Here is a 21096-nt window from a genome sequence, read left to right on the forward strand (position 1 = left end):
TAATTCGCACTAGCTTGCCTAAATTGGACAATATAAGATTGGAAAACGGTTGCCTGATTTGATGACTCTCAAGAATTCATCAGAATTTGGTATAAACAGCATGAAAGCATGGATCCATCCTGCTTTGTATCGGCGGTTCAGGCTGGAGATGGTGATGTAATGGTGTGAGAGGATATTTTCTTGGCACAGTTTGGGCCCCTTGAGTATCATTTAAATGGACATAATGGGAGTGACATTTCGGACTATATCACAAATCTCAAACTGTTTTTTGAACAAAATAGTGAGTTCACTGTACTCAAATGGCTTCTGCAGTCGCCAGATCTCAGTCCAGTAGAGCACCGTTGGGATGTGGTGGAATTCGAGACTCAGATGATTGATGTGTAGCTGACAAAATCTGCAGCAATTGTGTGATGTTTTCATGTCAACATGGACCAAAATCTCTGAGCAATGTTTCCAGCATCTTGTTGAATCCATGCCATGAAGAATTAAAGCGGGTCTGAAGGAAAAAGGGAGACCAACTCAGTCCTAGCAAGGTGTAACTAATGAAGATTAGTTGGGTACCATTAGTTGATGTCAGTGGGTGAGTGTAACTAATCTCAGGACACCTGAAAGAGATCCCTGAATCAGATATGTGGTCAATGGATTGATAGGTTTACTAATGAGTGGATGAATGGAGCAAGAAAAGAAGTCAAAGATAATGACTCTCTACCAAATTCACTGCAATCCATCCAATTAGCGTAGCTATTTTTGAATGTATTTAATGCTTTTTTTAGTGCCAAAATTTGACTGGCTTGTTTTGTAACTTCAAAATGGGAACTTCTCCAACTCTTAACAGCTTGTGGAGTAATTTCTAAGGGAACCGTGGATGGATGGATTCTTGGCAAAAATACATAGGATATGACGCTTGACATACACAAAGTTTCAACACAAACTCTGCTTGAGAACCAAAAGCTGTTGTAGTTTCAGATAGTATTTTGTTAGCGATGGAACAAAATGATGGAAAGTGGCTGGAACGTTGGAAAGGAATCAAGCTAGTTAGCAAGTTAGCCCCATAGCTGCTATTTTGGGTAGCTAATGAATTGTCCGAGTTAGCAACAAAACTAAAGCTGACAAACATTAGCCAGCCCCCAGTACACATAATGTTTGAGCCCCAGAGTAGAGTGAGCATGACTGTTGGATATGCAGACAGTCAAACTAGTGGACAGAAGAAGAAAAAGCAGGATAATAACCAAGAAGTAACTTCAAGAACTAAAGTATGGCTCTCAAAGTGTGTACCTGTTGGTGCTTTTCAAACTCCAGCTTGATGGGAGACTTGATGCAGTTGCAGGTGTCCTGATAGGTCTGTTTGAGTGCCAGGTCCATCAGATGCTTGTGATATGCCCCAGCCAAGTTTCCACAGGTGAAGATTATCACATTGGCTAAGATCTGCCACACACAGGCACACAAACATGGAAGAAATAAGCAATTAAGAGCTGACCTATATTGCAAATATGATTGTACCAGTCATTTTTCCACTATACGACCTTTCCACTTAAGCCTCTGTTATTACCTTGTAAAACCAGGCGAGAACACACACTTTTGCAGTGCTTTCCACCACCGTGTCAACCACAAGCTCTTTACAGTGTGGACCTGCATATGAATAAGTTGTCCTTGGTGCCGTATCCAAGATCATGCTTTGCCTTTGAACACTGGTTTATTGTTAGAGTACTTTTCCACTCTGCATGTGTGAGTGTGTGAGAGCGAAGAAAGCTATTGAAGGCTGTTGTGATTACAGTGTTTTTACTCTGATGGTTGATTGGAGTGTGTGTGTGTGTGTGTGTGTGTGTGCATGTGTGCCAGCAGCAGCAGAAATGGATCTGATGCCAAATCAATTCTACTTCACTTAATGTTTCTGCACGCTTATTGACATTTATGGATAATATTTTTCTCTTATCGGTCTGCGGCAAGACTCTCTTTGTTTTACTGTATCAACAGTCCATTCAGTTAGAGCCAGTTTTGAAGGGCTGTTCCCTGAGTGCGGTAAAAGGCCCTTCACATTACTCTGGAGGCCCTGCTGAATGTGTTCGATTATACAGGATAGGTTCACTGTTTTACAACCCAGACGCTGCACCTCATCATTTTTAATCATGCTTGGAAAAACATTAGAGAACAAGTTTTCATGCTGCAGCTAATATGGAGAAGAAATTACATATGCAGCACAAGCAGGAAGTCATGGAAAATATATCGGCAGATTCCAACAGCGTGGCTGTGTGTTCAGGTTTACCTGCCAGACTAAAGGATCCTCCAGGTCTGTGTCGCGGGTGGTCAGACAGACACTGAGAGTGATAGTGTGTGAGAAGCAGGTGATTCCGCTGGCGATAATGGCCCCTCTCATGGAGAAGGGAAGCATGGTGTAGACAACAAACACGATAAAGAGGAAGAAGGAGACCTGGAAACGGGAAAGCAAGAGCAGGTGAAGGTGCAAATTTGTCTAAATTAAACCACACGCATTAATACAAACAGCTTTGACAAGAAGTTCCCAAATGTAGAAATATGCTTGCGGCTGAATCCCAGCAGAGATCTCTGCTGTACGTGTTCCCACTTTGTCTGCTGTTTGCCTAAATACAGAACACAGCTGAGTGGGCTGCCAGTGCTTCTTTGCTAAGAGATCCAACGATAAACTGCTGATCCAGTGATAAATCATTAGAGATGAGTGGGCTGCTCACTTAGTTTTCACAAAAATCCTCTGCTAAATTGTCCAGAAAACAAGAATACAACAAATCAGAGCATCACAAGTTATTAAATGACTGCTCAAATATGTCTTTACATGTGGGAATAACATATTGTAACAATTACATGAGGAGTTTGTTTCTTGATTTCTGTGATCAGTTGTACCTCTTTTTTTGATTTCCATGAGACATTTTTACTCCGATTGCTTATCAGCTCCTGCTGTGGATGTGCGCATGCATGTTTCTGTGTGCTGTGCGTGCACATCAGCGTATTTTTCACTGATACCTCATGCCTTAACCTCCCACTTCGTCTCTGTGCACTTCCCCTGCTCTCACTCCACCTCTTCCTGTTATGGTGGCTGTGGTGGCAACCAGCGTGATGAGGTCACAGCTTCAACTAGGACACCAGATCAACTTTGACCTTCCTGCCTGTCTGTTTATTTCCTGTGCCTATCAGGTTCAGAAAGTCAGACTGCAAACAGGAATTCACTACGGGTGACAGCTCTGAGTGGATGGTTTCTCCTGAAAAGAAACCGATAATTCCTAGACCTCGATTTGTGTCTTACCTTATTATGCATGTAAACTTTAAGCTTTAAATACACTATGGCCTGCATTTCTCAGTTATTTCAGGGTTTATATGGATGCTTGGAAATCCTTTGAGTCCTTGGGTTTTAGATAAAGTGTTTGAAACTGCTAGAAATTTATTAGCTTTTTTAATAAGACTAAGTGAAAAGCTTGCTTTTGGGAAAACATTTCTCTTTGAGCCTCACTTAACACACAGTCTGTAAATGTGTGGTTAAAGTATGAGCGGTGCTCTCTAATGGAACAGTGGGTGGGACAGGACAGCATGCCAGGAGGTTGCTGTTTTAAGAAACATTGGCTTTAAAAATATAAATCAGGGTTCAAATGAGGACCAAATCCTCAGTGACGCTTCAGTAAATGATGGAGTCATTTAAATGGTGAGCAACTGTTGGAAATTTTCAAGTAGGCTAACATTACACGTCTCATTTGTTTAAGCTAGCTAAGCTAATAGCCAATTTTGAAACTGTGCTAGTACGAGGCCTGTCAGTCACTTACAGCACTTTCACTCATATATACCATCATATGCACACTACCTGTACGTGTTCGCTTGGAGTGTGATGGTTTGAAAATGGAAAATGTCCACTTTTTCTGTATACCACTTATGCTAGTTAGCCATGTAGAGCTGTCAGTGGCTAAAACGCGCTAATCTGGTGAAAGCTACAGCGCTTCAAGATTGTTCAGGTAATTAATGAAACTGGAAAAGCATCAAAATAATAGAGTTTATCTTTTTTATGATCCAGTAATAATGGACTGATCATTATAGTTGAGAAAGTCTTTCCTGAGTCGCCCGGGCTGAAGAAAAATATGGACTTGTTTTAGTAGACCCTGTGTCATAAAAAACAACACACACCCACACAGTATTTCAGAACTGTCAAAACTTGTACAAAATGTATATATTTTTTTAACTGAATTCACTTAACTGACTTTAAAATTTTATATACAAATTTCAGCCGGCACAATGCATTTCAGAATTTAATGAAGCATAACATACAACCATTTTAGCAGTCAGATTTGAAGAGTTGGTTGAAACAGCATGAAACCTCACATGAAACTGAATTATTAAACATCCATCACAATAAAAACAGCTAAATCTGTTTAGATTTCCTCTTCCAAGCACCAGATGTCCATGGAAGTTGTTTTCTGAGCCAAGGTGATAAGGCAACTTTTCAGAGGATTAGCAAAACTCTAATTAAATTTTGAATTAATGTTTAGCTACTGAGTAATTTTTTCTTGATTGGAGGTCTAAAATATGTTTAATTGGTACATACCCTCAAATGCTAAATGCTAAAATTGGGTTCAAATTGCTTAAAAAGTCAAAGTAAAATAGATTTCTAGATAAAAAACTAAATAGTCCAAAAACAGTAAATGGGCCGGTTCTTATGTCATCTACTTGAACACTCAGCTTTTTACAACATATCTCCTCATAACAAGAGGAGTGTCCTTGTTTGGCAATGTCATTCTTAATACCTTTTCAAGGTCTTTTTGTTGGGTGGGTCCCAAACTTCCTGTCTATGAAGTTCTCATTGGAAGTGTAAATTAACTTTGTTCTGCTTTCCTGCAGTGAAGTCAACAATTGATTGAAATTTACAATCATTTCTAATTTAATTTAGTTGCACTTTGAAAACCCTGGCTTTAGAATTTGTCAGAGTTTTTAGCACAGGACATGGCTTTAGTGTGACTATGTATTCTTATGTGTACCACAGATGTCTTGGGCTAAAAAATCCATCTTTAGAGTGACTCAGTTCAACTTTGTGAGAGCTGTAGAAACCCTGCGCTCTGTTCCGCTTGAGAAAAAAACAGATAGTCAAAATCAACGCTGCGGACATAATTTGCAGCAACGGGTTACAGAGATTTCTTCTCTTGCTAGCATGCAGTGTTTTATCAAGCCAAATCACAGCTAGAACATTGGATATAAGTAATTGTTTGGTTGACCTGAATGCAGCGAGCGCACACACACACACACTGAGGTGTTTTTGTGTAGGCTTAGACCTTCTGTTACTAAGGGAACCAACAAAGGGAAGGATGCTGACGTCGGAGCAGATGTAGCGTTTTGAAGGCCGTGTATATTTTTGCCATAACCTTCAACTCCTTACCCTGAACTCTCACCTCGGCATCGGGGAGGGGGTGACTAAAGGGGTATGTGGTTAGTCGGAGTGTGTGACACTGGGTGTGTTCAGGTGGCTGCGTGGAATTGAGAATGGCAGTCCAATTTCAGGTGCGTCACCTGCTTCTGTGTGCCACACAGGCAGGCAGGCAGACACCGTCTCCACGGCTTTCTATCCTGAATCCTAATACAGCCTCAAACACTCCGACATGAGTCCTGCAGCCATCATATCACTTCAGCGCCTTCCATGACTTTTTCGCCCTGCTCTGTGTGCTTCAAGCATAAGCGATGCAAGCTTACCCACCTCCTAATGCAAACACAGACGCACAGATGCATGAATACTCCCATTTAAAAAGGTTTTGCTCTCCCCTCCTAAGAAGCAACACCCTGTTTTTTTTTTGTTTGTTTGTTTTTTTTTGGGCAGGTACGTACTAACACGCACAGGTAAAAGTGACTATATCTTGATTATTTGGCACCAGGTGTGACAGCTATGTTCCATCTGCCTTCTGGAAAGAGCCGTGGCCTTCAGAGAAATTAAATAAAGAGCAGACTAACAGGCTACTGCGGCTAGATAGTGGCACACGTGGCTAAAGATATATTTCTGTGTGCGCATGTGTGTGTGTGTGCGTGCGTCTGTGTTTACAACAAAAGCAGGTGAGCCAGCTCAGAATGGGGTGGTTGAGAGTGGTGGAGGGTGGGAGTGGGAGAGAGGGGGTCCAAAGTGAATGGCTGAAGAGAGAAGCAGCTTCTCCCGGCCTCTGTCTTTGTGGCCTTTCTTTCTCTTTCTGTCAGACCCTTACTGTTATTAGCTCCGTGTGCTCCATCAGACATGCTGTTCTCTCAGTAATCACAATCAATCCAGCCCACCGAGAGCAGGCAGCAGCTCCAACTGTTCTCCTCTCACAGGATTTCTGCTCCCCTGCATCTTTCTTTCTTTCTTTCTTTTTCTTTCTTTACCCTGTTTGTTATTACCTGTTTTCCTTTTCTCACTCCTTTCCTGCCTTCCTTTTCTCATTTTTTCTTTTCGCTATCCTCCTCTTTCCTTGTTTTCCTTTCTTGTTGCTTTCTTTCCTAATGCTTTTATTTCCCACCTTTTTCCTTCTTATCCATTTTCCTTCGTTGATTAAGTGTTTCTTTCCTTACCTAATTCTTTCCTGCTTCCTTCTGTCTTTCTTTCCTTCTTTTTTGCCTTTTTCTTCTTGCCTTTCTCCTTTATTTTTTTTATTTCTCTTCCTATTTTTCTCCTTTTTTCTTTCCGCTTTCCTTTTTCTTCTTTTTTCTCCTTCTTTCTTTTCTTACATATTTCTTTCCCTTTCTTCTGTCCTTCTTTTGTTAACTTATTTATTTCTGTCTTTCATTCTTTCATTCTTTCATTCTAGATAGATAGATAGATAGATAGATAGATAGATAGATAGATAGATAGATAGATAGATAGATAGATAGATAGATAGATAGATAGAGGAAGAGTCATGGGCGCAGAATAGCATAATTAATAATGCAGAATGATTATGCTCTCACAGGTGGCCGATGTTAAAAATATCCCCAACCCCACCGTGGAATCGAAGAAGTAAAACGAAGGTAAGACGGAGAAAGAGAGGTGGGGAGTGGGTCGTGGGTGGAGGTTAAAAGGATAAAAGGAGGCAGGTGGAGAAACCAAGGAGAGAAAAATGGGATTTGATGAATAGATGGAGACAGGGTGCTAGCATGAGAAAATAGGAGTCCTGAAATGGAGAAAGAAGGAGCCTGGCGCTGAAAACGAATGTGTCTGTCTGCTGATCTGCTCACCTCCAGCTCTCATCAGGGCTCATTAACACGTCAAATTAATTCTGCGCTCACACACAGCCTCAAACGCACACAGTCACACACACACAGCCATGTATGCATTCAAAAAATACACATTTAAACTAAATGACAGGTGTGTGTGCGGAAGCAAATTCTTTGTCACATGAAATCCTGAGAAGACTCTTGAATGCACGGCTATGTGTCGAAAGGCCAAATTATCAGGTTCGGGTAATCGTAAGCCATTTTCACGCACGTACTGCAGCGCTGAACATTTCTACGTGTAACAGTGGGAGACGCATGCAAATCTCTGACACAGTTGGCTTGGCATTAAATGGCCTTTAACCTGCCAGCTCCCTACTACAAAGTCTGTGTGATGTCCTGTGGCACTGATTTGCATCAGTGTGGAATCAGTGGAGATAAAAGTCTGCTGCAGCAAGTGGTCATCCTGCGTCCTGTCTCCTGCACGCTATCTTAAGGCAGCAGGCTCACTTAAACCGGAGTATCTGGGCTAGAAAGAATGTGTGACTAAACAGCTTAAGTCACATATTTATTAATTGTTTGTTTTTGTAGACTGTAGATAAAAGTCTTGTCAATCACAAGCGTGCCCTGTATTATCCTCCTTTTTGACTCCCATGGAAATTGTATATTAAACAATAAACATTGTGATGCATTCATTATGCTCTGAAACTAGAAGATGACTCATGAAGAGAGAGTGTTTACTGAGAGTATGGATCATGGGAGTCATAAAGTTGTTTTTGTTTTTCGCAGACTTTGATGCCCCCTTAGTCGCCCCCTGCTGGCTATCTGAAAAAAATGTAGCTTTAAGGCTCATTGGCTTCACACCAATAATTCTTCACCCTCAATAACAATGAAGCTATCCAATCTTTAAGTGATGACATATGAACCTGGCTTCCGGGTCCAAACTACTCTGTGTTTATTAAGGCTGTTGTGTTTTTAACATGTTTTAATGCTTTGTTTCTTCTATTCAATCCGAACAAGCCCTTAAAAAAAGTCAGTGATCACTGTCGGCCTCTCTCAGTTTTTATTACCACTATTCATTTTAAAGCTTAGTTTTTAAAACCTTACGATGTAACGGGAGCCCAGCTCATGCTGCAGTATATTAACGACTAACCTCGTATTGTGGATGGATTATCTCAGTTGTTCTCCTGACTAAAGTTGAGTCCGTTTACAGCATCCTGCCATGCGATTACATTTATCCCTAACCTCTCGGGAGCAATCGTGTTAACTTTAATTGAGTGGAAAAAAGTTAGCGTTCATCCTCCATCTTTACTGTGTTTATGTTATGCTAACATAGCTCTGTAGCTAGCCATCACGTAGCACATCATTATATACCAGCTAGTCCAACTTCAGTAACCCTACAAACATCACTGCTGTTTAGGTTTTTGTTTTCATTTATGTTGGAAGTGATAGCAGAGTTGTACGTTTTAATTTTTTCAGAAATCTCTCAGGCAGAGCATAGTAAATTATGTTTGGGTGGAAACTAGCTAGCTAACTCCCCGCTAACGTCTAACTCCGTTAAATTTAATAAATTCTGTTTTAATGGATGCCTGGATGTTAAACTTAATTGTTACACCTGGTAGAGCAGGCACACTGATGATTTTATTAAAGATTAAAGAATTTAGGCAGTTTTTAACTACTGCCGTAGTGTTCCTTTGAATTTGGGGCCAGAAGTGAAATTTGGACTCGAAACAGCTTAAAGACTGGATAAAAATAATAATAAATTGAAATATATACGATCAACTTTAAACTGAATCAACTGATTAATCATTAAGGAAAATGTGCTTGGTGTAAACTAATCAATAAAGTACATTTCATTTACATTTTATCAGATTCCATTAAATTTACAGTTTTTCATGGTACTTATGTGTCTACATGAAAAATCTACATGTAATAAATGAGCTAAAGTGTGAATTTTGGGCTTAAACCCTCTTTAAGTGCACAAGCTATGTCCATCTTTTATATCCAGTTAGTTTACTTCACAGGAAGGTAGCATCTGGTTATGTCTTTCAGAGTCTGCATAAAAGCTTTGCTGCTTCCATTTCATATTGAAGTTTTAATCTGAAGTGTGTGAATCCTTCAGCTTTATAAAAGTATGAAAACGTATCTGCCGAATATGACTTCAAGCTGATGCATTTTCTTTGCAGGGCTCAAACACCTGGTTGTGTTATTATCTTTCCTTTCATGATTTTTACCAGTATAATGATTGTTCCACCATTGTTGTGACTGTCAACCAGTGCTGGGTGTAAGGCATTACAAAACAACACTTTACTGTAATCACATTACATTTTTCAGAAATGCAGTAATGTAATCCATTACTGTACTAACTTCAGTAGTCAAGTTACAATTTCAGGCATTATCATCATCACAAATCACAAAATACAGTCACAATACAAAATAAAGTTGAGCATGATAGGGTCCCCTTCAAGTCACTTTTACAAGATTCTCAATTCCAAATTGGACAGCTGTAAACATTTAAAAGCCATCTGCTGAACTCTTGTTGATCAACCCGAACACTCACACAGAAAATAAAGAAAACGATCTACCTGGTCCCAGGGGCTGAGTCTCCCTCCAGAGAACATGAAGAGGTAACCCATGGTGACCAGACAGGCCCATATTAGCAGTGAGAACAGGCGAAGCATCCGCTTGAAGACGGATTCGATGCAGACGAGGATGAAGATGGACAGGAAGAGGAATAGCGCAGTGGGCACTGTGATCAAGAACGTCAAGTGGTCCTCTGTATTCTGGAGAGAGACAGAGATGGTTGGAGGTGAGGTGAGTTTGGTGAAATTGAACACATTCATGCTTTGGCCCTGGGTTAACCAATCACGAGTGGACACCTCTAATTGGCTCTCCCGTGGCATCAGAATGCGACCACTTCTGACAGTATCTCACCTAACCCCGTTCTCAATGCAGATAAAATACCAGAGATTTACATGTGCAAAGAGTGGTTCTTTCTCTCTATACCAAACCACATAATGGAACGCCCGAAATTAAACACAGAGAGATAAGGCAGGGTAGGAAACAAAAGTAAGATTAAGGAGGCAAACTCTTGATTGTACTGTGACTCATCTGATATCATCTCCCCACCTGATGCTTAATATAGGATTATATCTGCACATCGGAAAATGATGCTAAGGAGGTACCACTTCGGTTAAAGAGAAGGGGACCTGATGACCAGATGTCGGTGTGTTTGCTTCTTCTATAGGTCAAAACCATGCACTCTGACTAATGTGTAAGCACAATTATGGACGGATTTTGATTTAAGAAAATGTTACTGAATCAAATTTTCAGCTTCTTCCTAATCCCTGATGCTCACCCCATAATACCTACAGTGTCTTCTTCACCTCTCTTTAAAACTGTCCGTTGCTTTGGATGGTCGACCACAGGACTCATCTGTCTTCGCTATCTCTGCTCTTTGCATTCTCACTTTTCCATCAGCCTCCCTCTCATTCACACTTTCAACTGAGCTTCATTCCTCTTCTCGCCAATGCGTACCTCCACCTCTCCACGCTCTCTTCCACCTGGTCCCTATCTCGGTACAGAGATCATCTGCAAACATTGTCCTGCCTAACCTCAGAAAACAAAAATGGGCTCAGGGTTGATCTGTCTCACATGGGAGGTCCCTGCTGTGGGAACGCACAAAAAAATATGAGCCACCCAAAAACATACTTGAAAACTACGGTACGGTACGGAGCCCCGCAGGGGACATGGGAGAAAAAAAAAATTAAGACGGACTTTTGCGAGATCTCGCAAAACTTTTGCGAGATCTCGCAAAAGTTTTAGCCGCATTCTTCGGACGCCGGCTCGAAGCCGACCAGGAGGTCGAGGCACGATGTGCCGGGAAAGCGGTGTTCCTCCCGGCTGTAGTAGGTCTCGAGCTAACGGGAAGAATGCGGCTAAAACTTTTGCGAGATCTCGCAAAAGTTTTGCGAGATCCCGAGTTTGTTTTGCGAGATCTCGCAAACGTTTTGCGAGATCCCGAGTTTGTTTTGTGAGATCCCGAGTTTGTTTTGCGAGATCCCGAGTTAGTTTTGCAAGCTCTCGCAAAAGTCCGTCTTAATTTTTTTTTCTCCCATGTCCCCTCCGGGGCTCCGTAGAAAACGGCCAGTAGTGAAAAAGGAATAATTCACCTTCGAGGCTGAAACCATTTTGCACCAGTTCTAAATTGGGGCATCCTCTCAATTCATGTCCCTTAACCAGAGCACAGCCTGAAGCCAAAGAAGCACCTACCAGAGACACACAGATAAGTTCTGATATTGTTTTAAACACTCATGTCTAAAAGCTTCAACCTTAACTCCAAATTGACAAAATGTTTGCTCTTTTTTTTTTTGTTTGCTAGTGAGGATGTTAGGTCCTCAAAAGGATGGCGGTACTACACAGCGTGCACGCACAAACAGACGAACAGACGGCACAGATCGGCAGGCAGACAGTCTGAGCCCAGGGAATGTGCTACAGCATCACTTCCACGCTCACACTATGTCAGCATTTAGAAGCTGTCACCACACAGACAGAACACTCTCTCGTCCTCATTTGGCACATATGCAGGTCAAGACGTTAAAGGCAACAAAAACTGTCCATCCCGTCAAGTCGTAATTTCTTTTGTTTCTCCCCCATACAGTGGTTCAGCTTTTTTCTCTCATATAGCTTTGTGCAATTACCTGCCTTATTAATATATTGATTCTTCTTTGTAGAAACTTGTGAAATCAAGTGCAAATGAGCTCATATAACTGCCAGATATATACAACTGGTTCAAGAAAAATGGCTCCATATCAGACTCATTAAAGCTTATGCAGCTTTTGCTTATTCTTTATGCAATCTTTACCTTTCTGGTCAAATGTTCTCAGCATGGAGACTCAAAAAAACGAATGCAGTTATGGGATTCAAGGTAGATTCATAATCGTCTTATTTATCATTTTTATAATTGTTAACATGAGCAGACTAGAACAAATCCAACAAAAACTGTAATGGAAAGAGTCTGCAGGGTTCGCCAAACCTACTTGCCGATTATATTGAGGCTGTTCAGGGGAAAAAAGTGCACTTTTCTTGCAACAATATTCATTATTTGGAGAATAATACGTGATGAACATGATGATGAACTCATGATGTTCATTTTCCTGCTCCATATTTTTTTCCCTTGCACTCTAGAAGGGCCAGCCTGGTGGTCAGCTCTGTCTTCTCACAGCATGAACATCCTGGGTTTGAATCCCACAGCAAGATAGTGATGTCATGGTCCCAGCACTTTGACCCACTTATACAGAAAATCAAGATACCTCCTGCTTGTTTTTTCATGTTATATTCTCAGACTTTCTTACTTTTAATCTCCTGTCTCATTCTCAGTGATTAGTTTCACTTGTACCTTGTTTCAGTCATTTCTTGTGTTTCTAATTAGCCTTTAGTGTATTTAAAGCCGCAACTTGCCTTAGTACCTTGTCACGTCTTACTCTTTGTCTCCCAGAGTGTTTACCTGTTTGGACCTCTATGGACTTTTGTTTGTTTGTTTGTTTGTTTGTTTTTACTTTGCCTCAAAGGTCTGCTTTTGGGTCCACATTTCCCTCAAACATGACAGAATGATGGACCCAGCCGACGTTGATGTACTTTCTGGGGAGCTTAAAGACGAGTTTGTGTGGTGCTGTAAGATTTCCACCTGGATTCTTGGATCCACAAACATTAAAACCCTGTGGGTGGGAGCTTCTGCCACGAAAAGAAGAATCAACAAACATCCACAATTCCTTCAGTCTCCCACAAGTTTTCCCAATAACTGCAAAGTGGAAAGATGACTGCAGTTGCTTAGATGTGAGTAGTATCTGTGTCTCCTTAACTCCTTAAATCCATCTGCTTCATCCGATTTCCAGTCACTTGTTCCTGCTACCTACCTGGCCAACAACCACAACCAGAGGATGACGAACTAGCCTCCCTTGACCCTCCAGCTGCTACATCCACAACCCAGTCATCCAGCTCCACATAGTAACTGGCTGCACCATCCACTGCCAACCTGCCAGAGCCCACTTCCTGCATTTTATCATCTTTTAAGAAATCCTCAGTGACACAGCAGTGGTCCAGCTCCGAACTTTACTGCAATGGATATGGATATGAAAGAAAATGGCCTCTAGAGGACTAGACTTGAACTACGGTAACTTTGCATGACATAAAGTTCCTTTAAAGTCACCCTCCTTTTATATCATTATGTTTCTGGTTAGTGGGGGGTGGCAGAGCAGGAGATCAACAGACGAATTGGTGCTGTATAAGCAAAGCTCTCAATTTACCGGTCGATCTACATCCCTACCCTCACCTATGGTCACAAGCTTTGGGTGAAGAAAGAACGAGATCACGGATACAAGTGGTAGAAGTTATATTTGTCTGAAGGGTGGCTGGCATCTCCTATCGAGATAGGATAGGGTGAGGAGTTCGGCCATCCGGGAGGGGCTCAGAGTAGAGCCTCTACTCCTCCACATCGAAAGGAGCCAGTTGAGGTGGTTTGGGCATCTGACAAGGATGCCTGCTGGGGACCTCCTGGGTGAGGTGTTCCGGGCATGTCCCACCAGAACAAGGCCCCAGGGCAGACCCAGAACATGCTGGAGGAATTATATCTCAGGTGGCCAGGGAATGCTTTGGTTTTCCCCTGGACAAGCTGGAGGAAGTGGCCGGGGAGATGGAGGTCTGGGCTTCTCCTCTTAGGCTGCAGCCTCCGTGATCCGGAAATTGATGGATGGATATTTCTGATTGGCTGTCTCTCACAAACAGAAGGCTTAAATTGAATTGCTAATAGTTGGCGCTGTATGGATGAGATGACCATATTTAGGTTTCCCCCTCTCTTTGACATCATACAGAGCCTGTGCTTTTGGCTCATAGAGATTACTTGCACATACACTTAATTCATTATTTGACTAAGTGTATGGCCCACTTTAATACCAATTCCACAGTCATGCTAATTAAAGACTGATGACAGCCAAGAGACAGTTGTTAGATTGTTGTCCCTTTTCCCTGCTGGATGTATCATGGATACCTAGCTGTAAAAATTCACTGGCTAATTTGGCCTGGACCTACAGAAGAGGTATGACTAATTAAGTTAATATTTCGCTAAAAATTTCACTTGCCACTTATGATCTGATTAGCTGCTGAGCCTCTGCACCAAGAAATAATGACAGTAGTGTTTGTAGCAGGTCTGATTGTGCTGAGTGAAAGTCCACAAAAAAACGCAGTGCATAGCCTCCTAGAGCTCATTCTACTAATCCGCCTGTGCACTCTGCAACTAATGTGCAAATAAAGCACTCCGTAACATCTTTTCAGAATTTATTCACTCTGAGGGGAAAACAGGCAACAAAATAACCATCATTCACCCAAAGAGCAGGATGTGAAACACTCACAGGCTCCATCCTAAAGCCGGTGCCCACATAAACCATTTAAACTTATTCTAGTCGAGTCATGATTACACTGACAGGTCCGGCATGATAATTGAGCGAGACTCTCTGTGATTACTTGTCAGCCATTTTACAGTAAAAGGCACGCCGGTGTGGGCAAAGAAACGCATTGGATCCTCTCCGCGTCCAATTCAATTTCTGTGAGAGAAGGAAAAAACAAGATGTCACAGGCTCAACCTTCAGTAACGGGATGTTTTGACAGTTTATTGACTCGAGCTGCTTGTTAAAATACAGCAGAAGCTATTCGGTCAGAACAAATCCAAGATAGCAGCATTAATGTGGCAACATGGTGCAGCAGCGGTAGCATGAGTCAGGGTCTGGTGAAGGGATCCCGTGGGATCCGGCTGCTGACGCCACGGCAGCTATACAGTCAGCCCGGAGCACAGATTGAATCTTAATGAGAATGTAAGCAAGACTGCAAACTCTTACAACAGCAGAGGTTCTTTTAGCGTTAGAAACACACGCAAAACACACATGCACACACAAATCAGAGACATACAGAGAAAGAAAAGGGAGGGACCTGCTTTCTCGCTACATGCGCATTTGGAGTGGAGCAGCTTTTCACATCGACAGAAAGAAGCATCTGCACTTTGCACATTTCTGATCGTAGGCCATCTAATCCTGTTAAAACCCCTTTGAAACTGGTTAAAGCGTTTTCCCTTGACATAGCACAGAGTGAGTGGGGTGTGTCTGCCTGCTATATTGTGCAGCATTGTCACCCAGAACAATAATTTCCTTTTTTAACCCAGTCTGTCTCATCCAGCTATTATACTGGGAGGGGAAAAAGGCTGGGGAGGGGTATGGGGAGACATAACAGTGGCAGAAAGAGACGCAAAGATTCAAAAATCTAATTATTCAGCAGCAAAATGACAAAAACACACCAAATAAAGAAACTGAGGAGAAATGGGGGCCAGAGAGGGTGTGTTGCGATCACGGCAGCGTATGTTCTTTCCACTGGTTGTGCCTGCTGAATATTTATACTGTCTGATGAAGCAGCACTGGTGGCATATTCCTTCAATTTGCTCTCAGCCTGGTAATGAAATTCATCAATAATCAACAACCCTTTTCCTTGAAGGCCCATCTGCGGCACAGAGAAATGTTAACGCGCTCTCCACAAACAGGTCAAAGGTTGCAGAACATCCAGCGCTGAACCTAAAAGTTTATGGCTCACGTTATTAAAGCTAGTTTGGAGTGAAGTCACAGTCACTTTAATGGAGGACCTACCATCACGAAAAGGACACTAACTCACTGCAATGATGTTTTATGGGCGCTTTAGTGGCTTTTGTTGTGTTTAACTGTCATGACTGTTTTCATTTCATCTTGAGAGATTGCGTTACTTCAACTGTGTGATCTTCCATCCGTTCATCACAGCACCATGGTGAAGGAATTCATCGGAGGCGAGTGAAGAAATGGTCATTTTGCCAGCAGAATAAAAAGAAGCCTGATGCCCACAGCAGGGAGACGGTGCTGCTCAGTGGATCAAACCAGTTTGAAATGCTTCTGCAGATTCAGTCCCAGCAGCTGAGTAAAAAAAGATCACTTATTTAAAGATGAGCCATGAGGAAATGGTAATCTTGGTCGCATTTCTACTTTAACTCTGGAAATGGATGAACTATGAATTTCAAAGAAATCTGATAAATTTAATGTTAGTTTAAAGGCTCAAGGGGCTAATGAGGACTAGATCGTATCTCAAACTGAATTACTCCTTTATTTATCACAATCACGAGGGAGACATGTCGGGTGGCTGTCATTTTGAGACAGAAGTAACAAGAGTTGAAGATGGAGCACTGAAGCTAACACCAACAACCTACATCCATAAACAACACACAGACACACATACTTGCTAATCAGTGCTTAGTAATAGCCTAATAGCCTTCTGGATGATCTGTGCTACATGGAAAGTCGCATCAGAGAATTCCACTAATAAGACAGAAAAAAGGGCCAAACACTACAACACAGGGGAGAGGTTCAGTCAGTCAGTAACTCGAGTTAGATGAGGAAGTCTATGGGAATTCACTCACTTTTTTCTTCTCGTAGGAATAATAGCAGCTGTCTTGAATATTTCCCACACTCAAGCATTAATAGTTTAGTTGGTTTTTACACAGTGCTTGTGTATTTTGACTTGTTAAGGGTACAGCATCAAAAATCTCACCACTAGATATCAGGAGACTGCATATCCTAGTCAACTGAATTTTGTTTCCTTCCAATTCAAGTGCATAATCCTAGCTACAGTAGTTGCTGTAAGACAAACAACTCTGGCTGTAGTTCATCTGTAGTGAGTGTAGGCTGTCAGTCTCTTGTTTATCTCAGCTGTCAGCATGCACCAGCATCTATTTACTCTTGTAGAAGCTGTAAAACTTTGTGAAAGGAGTCAAAGGCAAGTCAATAGGTGAGTGAGACTCTTCTTTCCAATTACTGTGATACTGAGGTGAGCTGTTGGGGATATCCTGAACTTTTCTATCAGTATCACTCTTTTTCTTTTTTTGTCCTTCTATTAGCTGTGGTTAGCCTCTGTTAGCTACTGCTACCCTCTCTTACGGTGCATTCACACCGAACGCGATAGACGCGACCAAAAAGCGGCAGACGCCCCTAGCTGGTCACGCGCACATTCGCACCTCAACGCGCGACCAACGCAAATTGGTCGCGCTTCAAACTATGCAATTTTCACACGCGTGAAGCGGAAATATGGGAGGAAGTAGTGCCAGATGGTATGTTTGCAAGATGGCAGCTGTCGAGCTAGCGTTTGAAGAGAGAGTCTCCTTTCTCTATTTACTGTGGAGAGCAGAGCAGTGGCGTAAAGGACGTCCTCGCCGTACCTGGGTCCATCGGGTCCTCCAGAAGCGTGAGCAGTTTGGTGAGTTTCAACACTTGCTCCAGGAGCTGCGTCTGGATGACGGCCGCTTTCAGCGGTACCACTGTCTTTCCCTCGTCCAGTTTGAGGAGCTGCTGTCCCGCGTCGGTCCAAGCATCGCCCACCTAAACACCAACTACAGGCGCTCAATCCCACCTGCAGAGCGCCTGTCCGTCTGCCTGCGGTTAGTAAAAGTGTTTAATACGGTAGTCCTTTATCGATACCTGTGCTAATATATGCTCATTTGAAGTCCCAGTGACTTCCCCACAATGGCTCTTTTAAGAGCCACCCACAAACCTCTAAAGAGCGTTCCTGCCTTTTTTAAAATTTTCTTAATAAATGGAGCTTGCCTCCAAAATAAACTAACCTCAGTCTGCCCCAGGGCAGCTGTGGCTACAACTGTAGCTTGCCTCCACCAGTGTGTGAATGTGTGTGTGAATGGGTGGATGACTGGGTGTGTAAAGCGCTTTGGGGTCCCTAGGCGGGACTAGTAAAAAGCGCTATACAAATACAGGCCATTTACCATTTACCATTTAACCTCTCTTTATTCTCTTAAATAATTGGGCTTCACTATGTTCCTATATAGTAGTATATTTTTTCATTAGTATAATATGAAATAAATTCTACATGTGTCAAGTTGTGTGCCAATATTTGCTGTGTAGTAGAACTGAGACATTAGTCATTACAAAAATTTATTTGAAATAATATTAAAATTCTTGGTAGAGAAAGCAGCTGGTGTTGTACAGCTCCGGGTGGTTTGCTATGGCGTTGATGAGCCTTTCCTCCATATTGAATGAAGAATGAAGGGCTTTGGCTGGACCTGCCCATTTGAACTAGGCCAGAGCATCACGTCACCAGGCTCCTGATTGGTTGTCGCGGCGCGACTTGACACTGAGTTCAGATTTTTCCAACTCAAGCGGTAGACGCGATACACACGAATGCACAAAATGCACCACACAAACTTTATTCGCGCTTCAAACGCGTCAGTCGCGCGACTGGCGCATTTTCGTGTTTCCGCGTTTTCGTGACGCAAATCTGCTTCTGAATTTTCGCAGGATCCTCAGTCGCGCTTCATCGCGCTCCTCCATTGACTTTACATGTAAACCTGACGCTCTGGTCGCGTCTATCACGTTCGGTGTGAACGCACCGATAGATATTGTTAGCTACTGTTAGCTACTGTTAGTGTTGGCTATTGTTATCCTCTGCAGATCTAACATTGTTAGACTCAGACACTCAACAAATAAACTCTAATGCAATGTGAGAATGTAATCAAACTTTATCAGCGGGAAAGTGCGATTTTTAGAATACTTGAGCCTAACATTAGCTGGTATAATATTAGCTTATAACCAGCTGTTCTTGTTGTATAGCCAGTTTGCCACCAGCTGCTGGAAGATGGGAGGGTCTTCTCACAGCTAAGACCTCCATGTCTAATCTGCTGACAGGAAGTAACTGCTTCTTTGGTGAAGGTAAGATAAAGGAGAAGATAAAGGATAGGTATGATCAGCGTCTGATAGTGCACACACAACACCATGCAATTGCCTATGAGTTCTCTTCTCTTCCACCTCTGGCATGCTACATACTTAGCTGGTCTCTAACCACACACATAAAACATGATTAGTCAGAATGGCGATATCTATCTCGGTCACTGTATTCAAGATAGCCTGGGAACATGGTGGCTTCTACAAACCAAATGGATTTATTATAAATTTATGTGAACTCATCACTTTGTTGGGAGATCTAATTTCCCTAATTTGAAGACCAGATTATTTTTATGATGTCTTGGTACTTAAAACCTTAGAACTGACTGGGGGGCATGTTTTCCTTTTTTTTCTTTTTTCTTTTTTTTTTTTTACCATGACTGTGTAATTATATCTAACTGTGATTATATCTTTTTTAAGGCACTTTAATCAAGAATATACAAGCAATTCAATATAGTTTAGAAAAGGTCAATTTTTTGCAGCATTGTTGCTTGAGGTCTCCGTGTCTAGTGGATTATTTTTACCCTGTGTAGCTCCAACCACACCTAGTCAGTGACGTCACAACATCTATTTCATCCCACTCGGTCACCTTACTTCTCTCCCAGTAACAGCTGGTGATCCATCATTACAAAAACACCCTTCCCTCACTGCCTCCCATCGATCAAACTGTCAACGAGAAGGAAACTAAATCTGTGTTGTTGCTTTACTTAAAATATCAACAGACTGCTCACGAGCCGGCAGAAACAGTGCTGGAATCAGTGATGAGCACCAAGGCAGCAATGAGAGAGCGGTTACAGTTCACAGATTACCAATCTTCTATAATCAGATGGAATATTGATTTTGATTAAACTGTCAAATTATGTTTTGAATGCCCTTAGGTTAACACGGAGGACACACACCACAGAAAATACAACCTCAAGGCAGAAAGAACAAGAATGATTTTCCTCTCAAAATTACTCAGACAGAAATTAAAAAAGACTTCCTCAGACAAACACACCCAAACAGCACAATCGCTGATATGCACATACCAGCACACACACACACGTACTGTGCAAACTGGGTGGAGGGGCCGGCTTCTTAAAACAGCACTTTGAGCCACTCCAGCCATGATGTGTGGCGACAGATAAAAGTGGGCAGCAATTTTGGGAGCATTAACGCTGCTTTGGTTGGGTTTCTGTCGGCTCACTGATAAAGCCGCGGCACTTACAACAACATCCTCCCCTCTCTCTGCTGCCCAGCCTCCTAGCTTCAGACCCAGCCTCTATTTATTCCTGCCATTCTTCTTGGTCCAGCAGTAATAAATACACACGCCTCGCTGAGCAACCACTTCATCACTATAGACAGGCTTGGATGTTATTTAATAGGAGCAAACTTGGGGGAAAGAAATGAATGATTTCAATTTGCATTGAGAATGATGGGAAATTACCTGTCGGATTGTAATTTAACCAGTGAAGCACAGAGCCTAAGAAGTAAAGGAAACTTGGAGGATTAGATCGACCAGCGGGGAGGGCAATAAATTCTATTGATTTGTTTTAAATAGAAGGCATCAATAAAGGTGGAGGTGCTACTGAGAATGACCCCCACAATTATTGAGTCGAGTTGCTACTTAGAGAGCAAAACAAATGTCTAAAGACCGTCCTGGGCATATGAGAGCAAAACAATCTTTATCAAACAACAACAGCAATAGCAATGAGTGGGCTTGCTTTTGTACGGCTATTCCATGAAACACAAAGGCAGCGCTGGCGAAACAATAGCTTGTGTTTATGGTTGAGTGTTTGTGGCCAAAACAACACTTTTCACTTGACAAAAGCACCAACACCCACGCAGCCGCGAACTAAACTGTCATCGTGCTCTTGATCCGCTCTGCAAACCCGGCGTTGAGATTTAAAGTGCCGCTTCACGGCCTCTTATGCTGTCACACGTAATCACACACACACACACACACACACACACACACACACACACACACACACACACACACAGAGCTCCCCATCTCCCCACCTCAGTCTCATTCAGTTTCATGCCAAAACTAAAACTCTTCTTCTGATCACAGCGCTCTTCGATGATCCCAAGAATAAAGCTTCTTTCTGATTCTTGATAATGAGAAACATAATGAATTAATGAAATCCAAAGTCCACTGTACTCTTTATTC

At 42.2% G+C, this 21096-nt stretch overlaps 1 protein-coding gene across 2 annotated transcripts in view; it reads right to left on the bottom strand.

Annotated features, from left to right (window-relative positions):
• adcy2b (adenylate cyclase 2b (brain)) overlaps window positions 1-21096 on the bottom strand; it is a 69608-nt gene that overhangs the window by 45023 nt on the left and 3489 nt on the right. For both annotated transcript variants that reach the window (XM_084920309.1, XM_084920308.1), the window contains exons 2-4: window positions 9741-9938; window positions 2264-2428; window positions 1276-1425 (exon numbers count right to left, since the gene is read on the bottom strand). In XM_084920309.1, coding sequence (XP_084776435.1) covers window positions 1276-1425; window positions 2264-2428; window positions 9741-9938 — 513 coding nt within the window. The remainder of the gene's footprint in view (window positions 1-1275; window positions 1426-2263; window positions 2429-9740; window positions 9939-21096) is intronic.

The sequence above is a fragment of the Perissodus microlepis genome, chromosome 22, assembly GCF_051167445.1.
Source record: "Perissodus microlepis isolate ML-2025 ecotype Zambia chromosome 22, ASM5116744v1, whole genome shotgun sequence".
Classification (NCBI taxonomy): Eukaryota; Metazoa; Chordata; class Actinopteri; order Cichliformes; family Cichlidae; genus Perissodus; species Perissodus microlepis.